Source organism: Mus pahari, chromosome 7 (genome assembly GCF_900095145.1).
Source record: "Mus pahari chromosome 7, PAHARI_EIJ_v1.1, whole genome shotgun sequence".
Classification (NCBI taxonomy): domain Eukaryota; kingdom Metazoa; phylum Chordata; class Mammalia; order Rodentia; family Muridae; genus Mus; species Mus pahari.
The window spans coordinates 104,627,958-104,646,242 of NC_034596.1; the positions used below are offsets into that span (position 1 = coordinate 104,627,958).

At 45.6% G+C, this 18,285-nt stretch overlaps 1 protein-coding gene across 1 annotated transcript in view; it reads left to right on the plus strand.

Annotated features, from left to right (window-relative positions):
- The window catches only part of Dync1h1 (dynein cytoplasmic 1 heavy chain 1), a 118,649-nt gene that overhangs the window by 43,474 nt on the left and 56,890 nt on the right, over positions 1-18,285 (plus strand). The window contains 17 exon segments of the mRNA XM_029540551.1: positions 7,557-7,703; positions 7,848-8,014; positions 8,094-8,267; positions 8,749-8,914; positions 8,995-9,147; positions 9,149-9,184; positions 9,866-10,060; positions 10,931-11,213; positions 11,444-11,544; positions 13,280-13,439; positions 14,652-14,861; positions 14,864-14,894; positions 15,046-15,235; positions 15,489-15,714; positions 16,321-16,555; positions 16,753-16,909; positions 17,849-18,049. Of these exon segments, the coding sequence (XP_029396411.1) occupies positions 7,557-7,703; positions 7,848-8,014; positions 8,094-8,267; positions 8,749-8,914; positions 8,995-9,147; positions 9,149-9,184; positions 9,866-10,060; positions 10,931-11,213; positions 11,444-11,544; positions 13,280-13,439; positions 14,652-14,861; positions 14,864-14,894; positions 15,046-15,235; positions 15,489-15,714; positions 16,321-16,555; positions 16,753-16,909; positions 17,849-18,049 (2,832 nt within the window).

An 18,285-nucleotide genomic window follows, 5' to 3' on the forward strand; every position in this document is an offset into this window, starting at 1 on the left:
TTGCACTCACTTCCTCCTTACTAGCCAGCCTGTCTTCCCTTCTGGCCATACCCAGCTGTTCCTCTCCTAAGGGAGATCCCAGAGTGTGCAGATTCCTCATGGCTGAAATTTAGCCCTCTGCCCTTGGCTTGTGCTCTGAAGAGATCCCAGGACCTGTGCCACTTAGTGTCTGTATCAGAGTCGCACCTCCCCAGGCCCTGCACNCAATGTAGATACTTGCTGTTTTCTCATTAATTTAAGGGTCAAGTATGTGTGGTCCATGCCACATGTGGAAACCAGAGGACACGTTTGTTANGNTGGTTCTCTCCTCCCACTGTGTAGGCCTTAGGAATGGGACTCAGGTCATCAGGTTTGATGGCCTCTCAGTGACCCACTCAATGAATTCCTTTGTAGTATTGACTGTGGTCCTAAACATGTCATTTGATTTATTTTTCCTCCCTTAGGTAAACCAGAGCACTACACTTCTAAGAGTTTATCTGCTGAGGCCGGCCTCAAAACAAAACAAAAAACAAAACAAAAGACCAAATAAAAAAACGAAAAACAACAACAAAAAAAGAAACAACCCCCCACCCCCCCCAAAAAAAACCCCAAAAAGTCTGGGTTTAGTGATACACTTCCTGTAATCTTAGTACTTAAGAAGCAGAGACAGAAGGATCAGAAGTTTCCTTAGAGACCATTTGGTCAAGTGGTGGGGAAGGGAAGGGAAGGATTGGGGAGAAAGGGAGAAGAGGGGTAGGAGAAGGAGAGAAATTTGAGAGAGGAGAGAGCATAAGAGCGAGCAAGTGAGGCAGCCTGGGTCTCACTAAGCCAGCCAACCTAAATCTACTCTACTTAGCCAATGAAAGGACTTGTCTTCAAGAACTAAGGTGGGCCGGGCAGTGGTGGTGCACGCCTTTAATCCCAGCACTTGGGAAGCAGACGCAGGTGGATTTCTGAGTTCGAGGCCAGCCTGGTCTACAAGGTGAGTTCCAGGACAGTTGGGACTATACAGAGAAATCCTGTCTCAAACAAACAAACAAACAAACAAACTAAGGTGGAGGGATAGAGATATGAATCAATGGTTAAGAATACTCACAAAGGTGAGTCTGATTCCTAGTACCCATAGCAGGTGGTGGTGCTCCAATTGAGGGAATCCAACATCTATAGCCTCCATGGGTATATGCACTCACATACACAAACACACACACACAGGCATACACACATAAATGTAACTAAAAATAAAACAATTTGCCTGGCAATGATGGCACATGATTCTAATCCCAGCATTCTGGAGGCAGTGGCAAAGGCAGATGGATCTCTCTGCGTTTGAAGTACGCCTGGTCTACAGAGCAACTTCCAGGACAGCTAGGGCTTCACAGAGACACCCTGACTTGAACAACAAAACAACAACAATGAACTCAAAAAGAAACTAACTCTTTTTTAAAAAAGTAGATGGTGCCTATGAAATAACATATAAGGTTGTTCTCTGGATGTACACACACATGTACACACAGCCATGTGATGCACAGCCACAGAAACACTTGCACTTACCAAACAGTGTCTTATGAACGTTTAGCATGGCCTTTTGTTTCGCACTGCCATCCTTAATTGATTCTTCCATATTATTAAACAGACTGTTGAGGTTTTTGCCAAAGCTCTCCTGAGCTTCAGCATTGTGCTCATCGATTGCTCTCTTGCGGTCCAGTTTAGAATGTAGACCAGATACATCCCTGGTGGTTTCTTTAACTGTGTTAAGCAACTGTATGTTTAAAAACAAACAAACAAAAAAATAAAACAAAGAAGATAGCATAAAAGCAGTCAGTCTGATCAATGTGCTTGTGCTCCATAAGGATCTCTTCCTGATAACTAGACACAAAATTGTAGACACTATATCAGAAAAAGTTAATCTTATGCTAATGTATCCAGTGCTCAGCAATGCTTAGTCCCCACCAAACCTCCCTCTGTGCAAAGAAAACTGACTTTGCAAATTTATTCTAGGAATTACATATGTTATAAATGTTTTTCTTTTGTTTTATAGTCCCGTCAAAAATATACCTTAAAACATGGAATACTTTCATTCCGGCTTTTAAAAAATGGGTCAAATAATGAAATATTGTTTCCTAAAAATAAAACATTTGAAACAGATAAATTAAAATCTTATAATCAAAATTTAAGCAAGGATACTCCCACCTACCCTGCAATGTTCTCAATACAAGCAAAGGACAAACCTTGCTGGCCATTTCCTGAAGCTTCCTCTCCATTCTTTCCAAGGCTGAAGAGACATATTCCTCTTTAGCAAGCTGTAATTTTGTTCCTTGCAAATGTTTCTGAGTGGTTTCAAGTTCCTGGGTCTTAGCTTGCAGGTCAGATTTACACTGGTCAACTTCGTTCTTACTCTCCATAAATAACTCTGTAGCCTACACGTAATATATTAAATAATTCTTTAAGAATCAGAAAAAAATGTTCTGGCTGGTCAAATACTTGGTAGTTAATAATACTGGGAAGAAAAATTATTCAAATTTAAAAATTTGTAATAGTTTGTCAGACTGATTGGAACATTTTTATTTATTTATTTATTTATTTATTTATTTATTTATTTTTGGTTTTTCGAGACAGGGTTTCTCTGTATAGCCCTGGCTGTCATGGAACTCACTTTGTAGACAAGGCTGACCTTGAACTCAGAAATCCACCTGCCTCTGCCTCCTGAGTGCTGGGAATATTAATGCTTTTTGATGGTGACATTTTAGTCATTTTAGTAAGTAAAAGGTGACTGAAATTAGACTGTGTGCACTGTTCAACAGTCATGTCTGGCTCTGGTTGGTCAGGTGGGAGTGCATTATGAGTTGACCGAGGAAGAGAAGTTCTATTGGAATGCACTAACAAGGATGCCCGACGGCCCTGTCGCCCTGGAAGAGTCCTAATCTGCGGTCATGGGCATAGTGACTGAAGTTGAGCAGTATGTTAAGGTAAGACACCCTGATTCCATCCAATGTCATGGCCATGCTATCCTAGACATGAATGAAGAGTATGAGAAGGGGCCAGGGTGTAGCTCAGTGCTCAGTGGGTTTAATTGCCAGCACCACCAAAAGAGAGCGAAAGAAAGAAAGAATACTAGGAAGCTGATGGGTCCTGATAGGTAATAAGACTCAATGGGCAATGTTTGCTTTATTTATTTGCATCTCTATTTATCCACCTTCTGTTTGTTTATGTTTGGACAAGGTCTTATTCCTTATTTAGCCCTACCTGGCCTGTAGTTACTTGCTTTGTAAACCAGGCTGACCAGAACCTGTAATTATTTCCTCTCCTGAGACCTGTGGATTACACATGTGTGTCGCCACACCCGAGTCTGTGTAGCTTATTACTATTACTATGTAGCTTTGGCTGGACTGGAACTGTGTAGACCAGATTTGCTTTGAACTCACAGAGATCCACCTGTGTCTGCCTCACAGCGCTAGGATTAAGGTGTGTTCCAACACACCCAGCAATATTTGTTTATTTTAAGCCAAAAAGTAAATAGTAGGATAAATCTTGTGTTGCCTTAACTATGGTTTTCAAGAAAAGTAAAAATTTCCTTTTTGATATATAAATTCCAAGACTTTGAAGTGAGGTTCTCTAGTGGTGTGGAAACATGACTGGACTGTTGGCATAGTGGGTACTAGCATATTAATAGTCTACAGAACTGCATACTAGAATTGAGCTGTGTTTTGCTTGCAGGTTTGGCGTCAGTACCAGTGTTTGTAGAATATGCAGGCAGAAAACATTTACAACAGGCTAGGGGAAGATCTCAACAAGTGGCAAGCTCTCCTGGTCCAGATAAGGAAATCCAGAGGAACCTTCGACAATGCGGAAACCAAGAAAGAGTTTGGACCATTGGTGATAGTTTATGGCAAGGTGAGCTTGGCTTGTTGTCATAAGGCACCAGGCATCGGTAAGAGCAGTATTGGTGTTTGGCTCTGGGTTGGAGCTTGGACACTCCAGGAAAGAGCTGATGGCATCCTCCTGTCCCCCTCTCCTGCAGGTCCAGTCCAAGGTGAACTTGAAGTACGACTCCCGGCATAAGGAGGTTCTCAGCAAGTTTGGGCAGATGCTGGGCTCAAACATAACAGAATTCCACTCCCAGATCTCAAAGGTGAGAAGACTGGATGCTGCCCAGGAGCTGGGCTGCTGGTCAAGCCTGGGACCATGGTAAACCAACCCTCTCTCTGACAGTCTCGCCAAGAGCTGGAGCAGCACTTGGTTGACACAGCCAGTACCTCTGACGCGGTGACCTTCATCACCTATGTGCAGTCTCTGAAACAGAAGATCAAGCAGTTTGAGAAGCAAGTTGAAGTGAGTTCTCACATGGGGATATTGATAAGCTTTTAATAGCTTGTGTTCTGATGGAACAGAGGGACTCGATGACACCTGAAGGAACATTTCTTACAGAGCAGTCATCAGCTGCCATAGCCACTTGTGTGTCTAGTGTCATTAGAATGCACTGCGAAGTCCTGCTCTGGAGGCAACATGTCTGACCCCGGCACTTGGGAGGCTTGGGCAGGGGAGTTGTTAATTCGAGGCCAGATTGTTTTCATAGCAAGATCTTGTCACAAAAGAGGCTGGTGGGGAGCAGAGATCTGACTTAAGTGGGTACAGGTGACTGCTGTCAAGCCTGATGACCTGAGTCTTCCCTAGAACCATGTGGTAAAGGAGAGAACTGACTTGTGTTGTCCTCTGCCTTTCACACACATGCTATACACGTGCATACTGTGACACAGTAAGCAAATGTAGCATTGTGGGAGGATAGGAGTCTATACTTGAAGAGCTCTGTGTGTGACTGTTAAGCAGAGTTAGGTTTGAGAGTCACTGTCTCTTAAATCTGTTACTGTTCTCAAGTACTTACAATCTGAGGGTTCCATTATAATTCAGGATAAAGAGATGAAGCACAGTGCAGCGAATTCCCTATGCCCAGCTTCTGTTGGTAGAGAACCTGGCAGGCCACTCCAGATGCCCAGGGCCCTCCAACCACAACACTCACGAGGAAGATGATTGTAGAAGGCAGGTGCTTTGATCTGTATGTTCTGCCCCAGGAGTCCTGCTTCTTGTTGGGCTGTTGGCAGTAGTTTCTCCTATTGTTATAGGAAAAAACAAAATGTACCCTTTTAACTTTCAAAGCTCTACCACAATGGCCAGCGTCTGCTAGTAAAACAAAGGTTCCAGTTCCTGCCTTCTTGGCTTTACATTGACAACATCGAGGGTGAGTGGGGGGCCTTCAATGGCATCATGCGTCGGAAGGACTCTGCCATTCAGCAACAGGTGGCAAACCTGCAAATGAAGATCGTACAGGAGGACAGAGCTGTGGAAAGCCGAACCACCGATCTGTTGACAGATTGGGAGAAGACCAAACCTGTGACAGTGAGTGTCATTTAACCCTGCCAGCCATCAACACAGCGTGGCTTCTTTTTGACAGACTCGGGAGGCCATGCTGAGGCATAGCTTTTCAGTATGGAAGACATGTCTGCCCTCCAGTAACTGAAAGGCCGCATGGTAGCCAGTCATTTAGGCTAAGGCAGGAAGGAGAGTTGCTTGGGTATGTGAGTGTAAGGAGCATAGAAAGATATCACCAAAATAACAGTGAAGAGCTGGGAACAGAACTGGTAGGGACCTTACCTGGTGTGTGGGTGCCCTGATATGTGTGGATAGTAAATGTGAAAGCCGTGTAGTCGTCTATGTAGGAGGTGGTTTTAAATATCTGTTTGTTTTTAATGTCTGTGTACCATGTGCATAGAGTGCCTCTGGAGACCACAAGAGGGTGTCAGATCCCTTAGAACTAGAGTCAGACAGTTGGGAGCTGCCATTTTGGTGCTAGGACTTGAATCACTGAGCTATAGCTCCATTCCCTAGGAAGTGTTTTTAAATGAATCAAAATCAGTTTTACTTGGGTTGGGGTGACAGCTCAGATGTTAAGTGCACTGGCTGTTCTTTTAGAGAACCAGGGCTCAATTCCCAGAGCTCACTGCTTTGTCTAACTCCAGTCCTAGGGGCTCATACACCCTATATACATGTAGGCGAAACACCAGTGCATATGAAATAAGAGTAATAAAAAATAGTTTTATTGTTTTTAAGGTGTTCTTGGGCATACTCAGGTTAGTATTTCATTTCCCTGAGCACAGCTCACGCTTCCCAAGGCAGCTGCTAGCCAGGCTGCTAGGCATGGTCTCTGCTTTGTCACCACCAGCTCCTGTCCCTCTGAGTCCCAGTGCTCCCTCCCCTGCGACAGTCCTCCCACTCTGTGCTCTGACTGTTTCAGGACAATCTGTGTCCTGAGGAGGCTCTTCAGACACTCACCATATATGAAGGGAAGTTCGGCCGGCTGAAGGATGACAGAGAGAAATGTGCAAAGGCTAAGGAAGCATTGGAACTCACAGACACAGGCCTCTTCAGTGGCAGTGAAGAACATGTACAGTATGGACCGGTGAGGGGAAAGTCGGGAGAACTTGCTCTACCAGACCCTGCCAAATGCAAAGGTAGTTTTTCTCTTGTTTCTAATGCCTGGGCTGTTTTCATGTTCCAGGTTCACCACATTGTCTTCTCCATCCCAGGTGGCCTTGGAGGAATTATAAGACCTCAAAGGTGTGTGGTCAGAGCTTTCTAAGGTCTGGGAACAAATTGATCAAATGAAGGAGCAGCCATGGGTCTCTGTTCAGCCTCGGAAGGTATCTACTGAAGTGGATGTCTGTGATTCTGTCTGTGTGTTAGCAGTCACAGAGAGGACTTGGCAAGTTCCCAAGATGTCACTTGTACCCTGTGTGTTGTTTATGTTGTATATAGAAACTGACAGTTTGTTTTAGAGCCCTCCAAAGGTTGTAGCTCAGTAGGTAGAGTGCTGGGTGATGGAGGCAGGTGGGCTTGTGTAACATCAAGGCTAGCCTTGGATAAATTCATGACTGTGTCTTAGAAGAAAAAGTAAAAAAAAAAAAACAGCATATGGGGTGTGTGTGGAATGTGTGTCTGTGTATGTGACTCCATTCTCCTGTGTCTCCTGACAACTTCGACAAAACCTAGATGGCCTCTTGAACCAGCAGAAGTACATCCCTGCAAGGCTTCAGCAGTATGCTTCCTATGAGTTGGTTCAGAGGTTGCTGAAAGGCTACGTGAAGGTAGGGGACTGCCACACGTGGGTGTTGAATGTCTTCAAAAGACACCTGCTCATGTAACTCTGTCCCTGAACAGATAAACATGTTGGTAATTGAATTGAAATCATAAGCACTTAAAGACCAGCACTGGAAACAGCTGATGAAGAGGCTTCATGTTAATTGGGTGGTTTCTGAGCTGACCCTGGGCCAGATCTGGGATGTGGACCTTCAGAAGAACGAAGCTGTTGTCAAGGTTGTGCTGCTAGTGGCACAAGGGGAGATGGCTTTGGAAGAATTCTTGAAGCAGGCAAGTGACAGGAGAGGGCATCAGGCTGTTGTATAGATCTGATCATGAAAAAGGAAGCTTGATCATCTACAGTCATCTCTGCCCCTAATGTTTGCTGCCCCTACAAATGTTTGAGTGTTGATTTGGACTGCTAACGGCCTCTTTCTGGTTCCGCTCAGATACGGGAAGTGTAGAACACATACGAACTAGACTTGATCAACTATCAGAACAAATGCCACCTCATCCGAGGCTGGGATGACCTCTTCAACAAGGTCAAGGAACACATCAACAGGGTCTCTGCCATGAAACTCTCTCCCTATTACAAGGTACAGCTGCCCAGGGCACTCTTCATTATACCTCAGATGCCTAGTTCTGTAAAGTGTGCTCGTAATTTGTCATTTTCAGTGAGCTTTGGCATACGTGAGTAAAAAGGTTGGCAGTTAAGCTCTGTCCTTCTGTGTCCCCACTAGGTTTTTGAGGAAGATGCCCTGAGCTGGGAGGACAAGCTTAACCGAATCTTGGCTCTCTTTGACGTGTAGATTGACGTGCAGAGGCGCTGGGTCTACTTGGAAGGCATCTTCACAGNCAGTGCAGACATCAAACATCTGCTGCCTGTGGAAACCCAGCGCTTCCAGAGGTACAGCTCCAGTGGGTCAGGCGCTGGCAGGGCTGAGGAGCCCTCTGCCGAGGCTGACCTGCTCTCCTTGGTTCTTTAGTATCAGCACAGAGTTTTTGGCTCTGATGAAAAAAGTCTCCAAGTCTCCACTTGTGATGGACGNTCTGAACATACAGGGAGTCCAGAGGTCTCTGGAAAGGTTGGCTGATCTACTGGGGAAGATGCAGAAAGCACTGGGGGAGTATCTGGAANGGGAGCGCTCGTCTTTCCCCAGGTAAGCCTGAGACAGATCAAGTTCAGCTGTGCTGTGCTCTGTCCGTCCTCTTCCCTTTGCCTGGTGTTGCTCAGTTTTGACTTGAAGGATTTTGATGGCCAACTCATTGAGCCCTCTGCCTCTCTGTGCCCATCGTTAATGCTACCTGAACTCCCAGTTTTCCGCCTTAATCTTACTAAGCATCACTAAGCTCATTTTCTCTGTAAGTCCCGTGATTCACTCTGGGTTCTAGCTCTGCTCTCTCCTCCTTTCCAAAGAGTTTGTGTAGGGCGAGTGGAGCAGATGCTGTCAAAATGAATTAGGTGAATGGCACTGAGTTCTTCAACGTCCTACTGTAACATGTCTCTCATCAGGCCCTGGCAGATGTTTGTATGAGATCTGAGTTGAGGCCTGAAGTCTTTCTTGTAGCTGCTTCCTCCTGTACGTAGACAGTTTGCTCAGTCACCCTCTATATACCAGGCAGTAGCAGCTTTGATTTCAGGTTCTACTTTGTGGGTGATGAGGATTTGCTTGAAATCATTTGAAATAGCAAGAACGTGGCTATGTTGCAGAAGCACTTCAAGAAAATGTTTGCTGGTGTTTCCAGCATCAACTTAAATGAGGATAACTCTGTGGTCCTTGGCATTTCATCACGAGAAGGGGAGGAGGTAAGCTCAGTACCTTTGTGGCTTAGAAACTTCCCTCACACTCAGACTCCTTCATTTTTAGAATGTCTTTTTATCTTCAGGTTATGTTTAAAACTCCAGTGTCCATCACTGAACACCCCAAAATCAATGAGTGGCTCACTCCGGTGGAAAAGGAGATGAGAGTCACCTTGGCTAAACTTCTGGCAGAGTCTGTTACAGAAGTGGAGATTTTTGGAAAAGCAACTTCTATTGACCCCAAATACCTACATTATTTGGATTGATAAATACCAGGTAATCTTAAATAAAAGCAAGCAGCCTGGAGATCTTAGCTCTCAACAATTTGAAGATGATGGTCTTGGCTACTTGGTGTTTGTTTGTTTGTTTGTTTGTTTTTCCCCACCAATTATACCCCTGGTTTCACCNCCCTATCACTAGATAGAAGAGAAAGGATAGAGGGGAGGGAGAGAGAGAGAGAGAGAGAGAGATCTCTGAATCTTAATTTCTTTCCTTTTGTTTCTATGAGTGTTAACTACTACCAAACCACAACCAATCTCCTTAGATGACTGACAACCCCTCTTGGAGCCCTTATGTTTATATATCCTCTAAAAAAAATCCCAGAATTATAAATGTCGTACTATTGTAGAAACTGTCTGCAACTGACAAAACCATGACTCTACTAGAGCACAAGGCAAATCATAGTTCCTGCAGACTTTCGAAGCAGCCCCACACCCCAGGCCTGGGATTAAAATAAAAGCACATTCCCATAATGTTTGTGTGTTTGTAAAGAAACCAACATCCCCAAATTGTCCCTACTAATGACCCCTTGGGAACCAGGCAGTGGCACCTATACTCAGCCTCTTGGGGGGTGGGGGGCAGTGAGATAGGAAGGTCAGTTGAGTGGTGAGTTCAGAAGCAGTCAAGGAGCAGTGATGGCCTGTCTTGGAAAGCAACTCTGTCTCTTTTCTTTCCTAGGCCCAGCTAGTGGTATTGTCAGCCCAGACAGACTGGTCTGAGAATGTGGAGAATGTGCTGAGCAACGTTGGGGGAGGTGGTGATGTGGGGCCCTTGCAGTCTGTGCTGAGCAAGGTGGAGGTCACACTCAATGTCTTAGCGGACTCTGTCCTCATGGAGAAGCCTCCTCTCTGGAGACGGAAGCTGGAGTACTTGGTGAGCCTCTTGCCTGAGCCCCGTCTTACCTCTTAGCCCACTCTGTGAAAGGGAAAGATGCTTTAAAATGTGCCATTTGTATCAAAAGAAAAATAGGTTGGGAGTTGAGGTCTACACCTGTAACCTTGGCTTTGGGAAGTGGAGGCAAGGGAAGGGCATCAGGAGTTCTAGGCCAGCCTGGCCTAAATGAGGCTTTTGACCACAGTAATGTATGGACACAGGTATTCCTTATGCGCCTGCCTGGTGTTTGGTTCTGTTCCTCTTTAAGAATAATCTCTTTAAGAATAATATATGACTATATAAGAGAAGGAAAGGGACCAGCTTTGGTTTGTTGTTGGTTTTTGTTGTTGTTGTTGGTTTTAAAGTTTTTTCAAAACAGGGTTTCTCAGTGTAGCCTTGGCTATCCTGCAACCCACTCTGATCTGCTCTGTAGACCAGGATGGCCTTGAACTCACAGAGATTTTCCCGACTCTGTCTCTCAAGTGCTGGTATTAAAGGTATGCGCCAGCACCACCAGCCATGACCAGCTCCTTGCATCCTCTTCCCAGAGGGGTGGCTGCAGCAGGGTCGGGGCACAAGGTGGGCAGCCTGTACGGTGCACATGATGAAGCTGCTCTGTCACATTAATCTGCCCAGAGTTGTCACTTACGGAGGGTTCTTGGCTTTTGTATTTTCTGTTACTCTGAGTGTGACACTGTTGCATAGACAACATTTCCAGTGTCCCTTCTAGTGAAGTTCTGTTTGCAGTTTGGAAGCTTTGCTGCTAGTAACTGCAGCTGGGCCTGAAGCCCAGTGTCAACTTAACAACAGTCTGAAGACCCAAACAGCAAAAGTGTTGCTTTAGCTTATGGCAAATTTCTACTTCCTCAGATCACAGAGCTGGTTCACCAAAGAGATGTTACCAGGTCCTTGATCAAAAGCAAGATCGACAATGCCAAATCTTTCGAATGGCTCAGTCAGATGCGATTTTACTTTGACCCGAAGCAAACAGATGTGTTACAGCAGCTGTCCATTCAGATGGCCAATGCCAAGTTTCACTACTGCTTTGAGTACCTGGATGTTCAAGACAAGCTGGTTCAGACGCCCCTCACTGACCGTTGCTATTTGACAATGACACAAGCATTGGAGGCCAGGCTTGGGGGCTCCCCATTTGGTAAGTTATTTCACAGATCTGGGCAGATAGAGTCATGGCAGATCTTAATTTTACACACAAACCTGATGGTTTGGATATGTTTATTTATTCCATGGTTTTACACTCTAAAATCTTTAATTTCCTCGCATTTATTATAGCAATTTTAAAAATAATTTTTATGGCTTTTTTCAAGCCAAGAATTTACTAGGTGATGGACTTGAGTACTAAATTACTTCTCTCCCAAATATTAGGGCCTGCTGGAACCAGAAAGACAGAGTCCATCAAAGCTCTGGGCCATCAGCTGGGGCGGTTTGTCTTAGTTTTCAACTGTGACGAAACCTTTGATTTCCAGGTCAGAATTGTTTCACATTGTCTAAAGCCATCAATCTTTCTGTCTCACAGCCCCAGTGCAGACAGGCCTTCCCTGGTGCTGTCCGGCCTGCAGCAGAGCCTAGCACTCATTGAAGCCTGTCTGTGTCTGTGTCTGTATCTGTATCTGAGACTGGGTTTCCTTGTATAACCCAAGCTGGCCTAGAGCTCACACTCCTATCTCAGCAGGGCTAGCAGATATCACTGTCACCTCTAGCAGAAATTATCCTCCCTTCCCAAACCAGGAGTCAAACCCAGAATGTCAAACGTGCTGCTGCTCTCCCATGGTGCTAGACCTTCAGCTCTAGAAAGTAAAAAACGTTTTGAGGTAATGCTTGATGTCTATTGCCTTCCATGCTATATGCATGGAACTGGGTCTCTTGGTTGCAGGTGAGCGAGGATTCTGCGAATGAGTGACAGACAGTACACACGAGAGAGGGTATAAAACTGAATGTATTGATCAAAATGAGCATCACATCTTTAATACAGATCAAACAAGAAAAGCGGGGCAGGATACAACCATAGTTACAATGACACAAGACAAAGGATTGAATATATGAAAAGACCAGGGTGTGGGACCAGGCAGCTTGAGGAGGAAGCCAGGTGTTAATTGTTATCCGATTATGCTGTTCCTTTGGGCCTAGCAGAAAAAACTGTTTTGGGGGGTTCTGCTCTGGCAGATCTCATGAATAATGCAATAACACATCCCCCCTATTTCCTAGGCCTTGCTAAATACTTGCATATGAACATAACTTCTATAGGTATAATACTCTAAGCTTTGCCCTGGGCTTGGCTCTGTTCTTTGTGATGCTTAATCGGTTTCACCAGTCTTTACTAGAAGTGAATTAGAATGTATTATGAATAGGTAAACTTCTCACTGAATTCTGACCTCCTGGCTTTAAGGAAGTTTTTAGGACTTTGCAACACTTGTGGAAACTTCACCTATGGTAAAAATTCAATCTTTCAAGGCATTACTAACATACAGATAGGGTTCCTGTATATAGATTATTGGAAATGCCAGGACTCCAGGAGGCTGAGTCTCCTTGAAACTCTATTTCCTCAGGACTCGTTCCAGGTTTCAGGCCTGTGGCAAGCCACCACTGAAGTAGGCGTGGCAGTTTATATCTGAAAACAATAAATATTATGGAAAATGTCTTCCACACTAACGAAAAATTATTAGAATAGAAACTGTATTTTTGTCAGAAGGATTTAATTGGCATAAGATGGAAAATGCATTTCTTAGTACATCTTTGTAGTGGTAATGTTTTTATGTGAATGAGGAAAAAAGAATTGAATGTCCATTTTGGGAGGTAGATAGTATTCTCATTTTGAAGGGAGAAGTTGTAGGTTTCAGAAAGATGTTACTTGCTCAGAGTTGGACAAGTCAGCACAGCTCAAACCACAAAGATGTCTCTCCACAGGCCAGAAGCCCACAGTCGTTTTGATAGATGTAGCTCCCAGTGAGTCCTCTCTGCTTTGTGTGTAGATTGCTTACCCATCGCATGTGCAGAGAGGAGGAGAGCAGTGTCTGGAAGGGTGGACTCTAATAACTTACTCCCAGTCCTTTCTGATCAGAGTCTCCCTTCATTTTACTTCTTGTGGGACCTATGTCCAAGTACAGTAACACTGGGGCAAGGACATGGAGGAATGACGTAGGGAAGGGACACACATCAGTCCATAACAAATGATTTAAGCCTCTTTTGTTCTTTTTACTCTAGATGATGGGATGCATCTTTGTGGGGCTTTGCCAAGTGGGCATGTGGGGCTGCTTTGATGAGTTTAACCACCTGGAGGAACGGATGCTCTCAGCTGTATCCCAGCAGGTGCAATGCATACAAGAGGCACTGTGGGAGAATTCCAACCCCAACTAGGACAAGAGTAAGACTTCTGTGGATTTTGTTTCATTCTCTTTTTGTAACCACTGAGGAGCTGGAGGGAAATCTGATGTGAGCTCATTTACTTACTTCTGTGAGCAAGCACTGAGTCATGGTTGGAGGTGAGTGCAGGCTGGATGGTTTGGGATCAGTTTGCTTCCTGATGGTGGCAGCAGCAGTACCAGAGCCTATGGGTCCTGGAGCAGAGCATCCTTAGCAAGGCCAAAACCACAGCACATTCCCTTCCATACACGATCCCCACAGTGACTCTTGGGAGGCTTTTCCTTCCAGTGTCACTGGAAAGCCAGCCTCCTTAGCACCCATTTGACCTCAGCGCTCCTGCCGTGTGGTCTGTGGAGTCCTCTGTCAGCATAGGAGTAGCTGTTCTGGAAGGCTACAGGGGTGGCCTTGCTCTTGGCACCTAACAGAGTCCAAGCACATGTGATAGAAGTAGACTTGGTGCCAGAAGATGTCCTCACTGTGCAGCTAGGTAGGCAAGACACTCTTCCTGTCTGCACCTACTTCAGCCTTTTCTTGTTTACTTTGTTTTCCACAGATTTGCTCTGTAGCCCTGGCTGTCCTGGCAATGGCTCTGTAGACCAGGCTGGCCTTGAAATCAGAGATGTGCCTGCCTCTGCCTCCCAAGTGCTGTGTCTAAAGGCGTGCGCCACCCAATGAATTTCTTGTTTACTTCTACTCCATAGTAATAGCAACTTGTTTTAGAATCTTCAAGACCTGAAGAGGAGGTTACTATCAGGGCAACCCTGTGGTCTCTCCCAGAGCAACCCTGTGGTCTCTCCCAGAGCAACCCTGTGGTCTCTCCCAGGGCAACCCTGTGGTCTCTCCCAGGGCAACCCTGTGGTCTCTCCCGGAGCAAACACGCACATTCTTAAGTCATTCAGGCGACTGGAGGGTTGCTTTGTAAGTTGAGCTGATGCTAAAAGGAGGTGATTCTCATGATTCTTGGTTGTGTCACTTGGATTCAGTGGCAGGTTTGATCTCCTGTTGCCCTGTGACATTCAGCATTGCTTGCCCAATCAGTGAGCCTCTGGTGGCTTGATAGGTTCCCTCTGTGTGCCTGACTGTGGGAGTAACAGAGGGGTTGGCCTGGCTGGTCAGTGTAGCCCAGGTAGAGCCTCTGAGGTCAAGTGAGTGGTGATCTATCATTTTAGAGACTCCCGAATGTGTTCAGTAAGTTTGTGTCATCTCATTTCAGCCTCANCCCCCATTACTTGTGAGCTGCTAAACAAACAAGTCAAGGTTAGCCCAGACATGGCTACCTTGATCACGATGAACCCAGGCTATGCAGGTCACTCAAACCTCCCCGACAACCTCAAGAAGCTTTTCTGGAGCTTGGCGATGACCAAGCCTGACCAGCAGCTGATCGCCCAGGTCATGCTGTATTTGCAGGGCTTCTGGACTGCTGAGGTCTTGCCAACAAGATTGTCCCATTCTTTAAGTGAGTAGCTGAGAGCCGGTCTCAGGCATGTGTCTAGCTGACAGTTATTGTTGCTGTCCAACCCCACGTCTCTGAGATGCCCTTCTCACTCCTTCACTGTAAATGCTATTTGCTTAAAGGACACTCTTTTAAAGAGGCTTTTCTCTTTCAGACTGTGTGATGAGCAGCTGTCTTCTCAAGGCCATTATGACTTTGGGCTTCGGGCTTTGAAGAGTGTACTTGTAAGTGCAGGCAATGTGAAGAGGGAGAGGATCCAGAAGATAAAGAGGGAGAAAGAAGAACGTGGGGAAGCAGTTGATGAAGGAGAGATTGCTGAGAACCTGCCTGAGCAGGAGATTTGTGCATAATGTCTGTGTTTCCCCTTCACTCTGTAGACCAGGGTCAATGGAAATTGAACGCACTATGTACTATGTAGCCTAGGCTAGCCTTGAACCTCATGGCTGGCCTCATCCTCCCAAGTGTTGAGATCACAGGTACCCACCACACCCTGCTTATAAGTGTTCTGTTGAAAACATGCATGTTCTGAAATTCACCTTAGAATCCTGAATTCTCAGTGTGATCCTCCTGTCTGGGGTTCTTCCTCCCACCCCATAGATTCTGATCCAGAATGTCTGTGAGTATCTGTGAGTATTTGTGCCCAAGCTGGTAGCAGAAGACACCCCGCTGCTCTTCAGCCTACTGTCTGATGTGTTCCCTGGAGTCCAGTACCACCGTGGGGAGATGACATCCCTTCAAGAAGAGCTGAAGAAAATGTGTCAGGAGATGTAATTGACATACAGTGATGGAGAAGAAGTTGGCAGGATGTGGGTTGAAAAGGTACTGTAACTGCTGCTCCCAAGATCACAGGCTCCCACCCATCTGAGGAGACTTATTCACTGAGGCCATTGTGGGCATAGAGTGACTTAGATTTGCCCAAGGCTTCCTTGAATGTCCCTTTACTAACACACAGGTAGGAAAACATGCCTCTTACATATAGCACTAACTCTAAAACTGCTGACTAAAAGTATGATTATTATTAATTGCTTATGCCTTTAAGGATTTCCCAGTCCGAGAGTTAAGTGTCAGTTGACAGTCAGCTGCACTTTCCTTACTGGGCCACTTTCTTTCCTTCCTCTGCTCTGTTATTTATACCTACTGCGTGTGTTGACCTGAGTACTCTATATGAAATAATCCTTTCCATTTGATCTTTTCTCATCCTTGGAGAATCTGTGGATGTTTCCATATATGAAGAGTATGGAAGACATCTATTCCACTGGCCCAGACTGCCTCCCTGATGTAGAAATGTCTTTGAGATATGGTTCCCACAGATTTTTGGGGTTTCCTGGCTTTAGGAATTAAGAAGTTCTGTTTCTTGCTCACTCTCACAGAGTCTGTCTGTCTCTCTTCCCCTAATGGTCTCAGTGCTGATCTCTGACCCTGCAAGTTTTCCAGCTCTATCAGGTCACCCAGATTAACCACGGCCTGATGATGGTTGGGCCTTCAGGAAGTGGGAAGAGCATAGCCTGGCGTGTGCTGCTGAAGGCTCTTGAGAGGCTTGAGGGTGTGGAGGGTGTGGCTCACATAATTGACCCTAAGGCTATTAGCAAAGACCACCTCTACGGAACCTGGGATCCCAACACCAGGGAGTGGACAGACGGACTCTTCACACACGTGTTGAGAAAGTATGTTTACCCTGTTTGGTGTTTGTAATTCCGGGACTGTAGGATCCAAGCACTTTCAGTCACCCTGTTCACAAAAATAACAGGATCCATCGGGAGAGAGAGAGAGAGAGAGAGAGAGAGAGAGAGAGAGAGAGAGAGTATTTCAAATCCAGGAGTACTGGTTTGAGTAAGTCTTTGAAATTTTTTTTTTAAACTAGGATCATAGACAATGTGAGAGGTGAGCTGCAGAAATGCCAATGGATTGTCTTTGATGGTGATGTGGACCCCAAGTGGGTGGAGAACCTGAACTCAGTGCTAGATGACAACAAGCTTCTGACACTGCCTAATGGAGAGTGCCTTAGCCTGCCACCCAACGTGAGTGCCCACCAGTCTATGGTCTTAGGTGTGTCCCCCACTGGTTCCAGTTCCACAGTCCAAGACTTCAGTTAGCCATGTCATCTACAGCCAGGAAATACTAAGTAGAAAATTCCAGAGTTAAGCAGCTTACAAGTTTTAGATAACTTTTATAGTCTCTTAATCAGTTACTGTGCCCAGTTTGTAAGTTGAACTTCATCAAAGTTGTGTGTAGGACACCTGGTGTACACGGATCTCGGTGTGTCCAAAGTTCCAACTGTGCACTTCCAGGAGGCTTAGGATTGTCCCTGCACATGTGCTGTTGAGTGGCTGGCAGTTCAGTGTGGCCTGTAGGAATGGTTGGGGGGGGTATGAAGAGAAGCAGTGAGAGAGACATGGGGGGTCTGTGGCCTTTGGATGTTTGTGTCAGCATTGTCTTGAAGAATGAATTTCTTACCACCCCTACCCCCACCCCACCCCCACTGATGTTATCAGATCCCTTTGGGGACTGACTGTCCCGTAGATTCTGACTCTGGTCTGATAGCTTGATTTTTGTAAGATAGATGACTCTGGGGTTAAGGGTTGGGATTCTGACCTTCTGCTTAGAATCTTAGCCCCACTGTTGACAAGATGAGAGATCTGGGCAGGTGGCCTAACTCTGGATATAAGTGGAGATAGAATGGGTCTGTAGTTCAGGTGGGTGAGTTCGGGTTTGGGGAACATGGGAGCTATATTTATAGGAGAAACCTGCCCACTGAGGCTTGCCATGACAGCACGTCATGAGGTAGCTGGGCCCCATGCCACAGGGCAGAGTTTCTTACCCACATTGTTACCTAAAGAACATATTAGTATTGTAGTCATGTGACCTGTATAGTGTTTTAGGTTTTTTTTTTTTTTTGGCTTTTTAAGTGAAAAAAAAAAAACTATTCATGCTTTAATTTGTCTAATTCTTCCTCCAAGGTGCGAATAATGTTTGAAGTGCAGGACTTGAAGTACGCAACCCTGGCCACAGTGTCTCGCTGTGGCATGCTGTGGTTCAGTGGGGACTTCCTGAGCACAGACATAATCTTCAATAACTTCCTGGCCAGGCTGCGCAGCATTCCCCTGGATGAAGGGGAGGACGAGGCACAGCGTAGGCGAAAAGGCAAAGAAGACGAGGGTGTAGATACTCAGGGAAATCATCCAGGGGAATGCTGCGCAGCCTGGCCAGGAAGTTATTGAAGATTATGTCTGGGCTCAGGATGTGGCCACTTGTGAGGCTATGCCAGTGCCTGGCAAACACCGAAGTGGATGGAATACAAGGTCCCCAATGGAGGAGCTAGAGAAAGTACCCAAGGAGCTGAAGGGGGATGCAACCCTGTAGGTGGAACAACAATATGAACTAACCAGTACCCCCT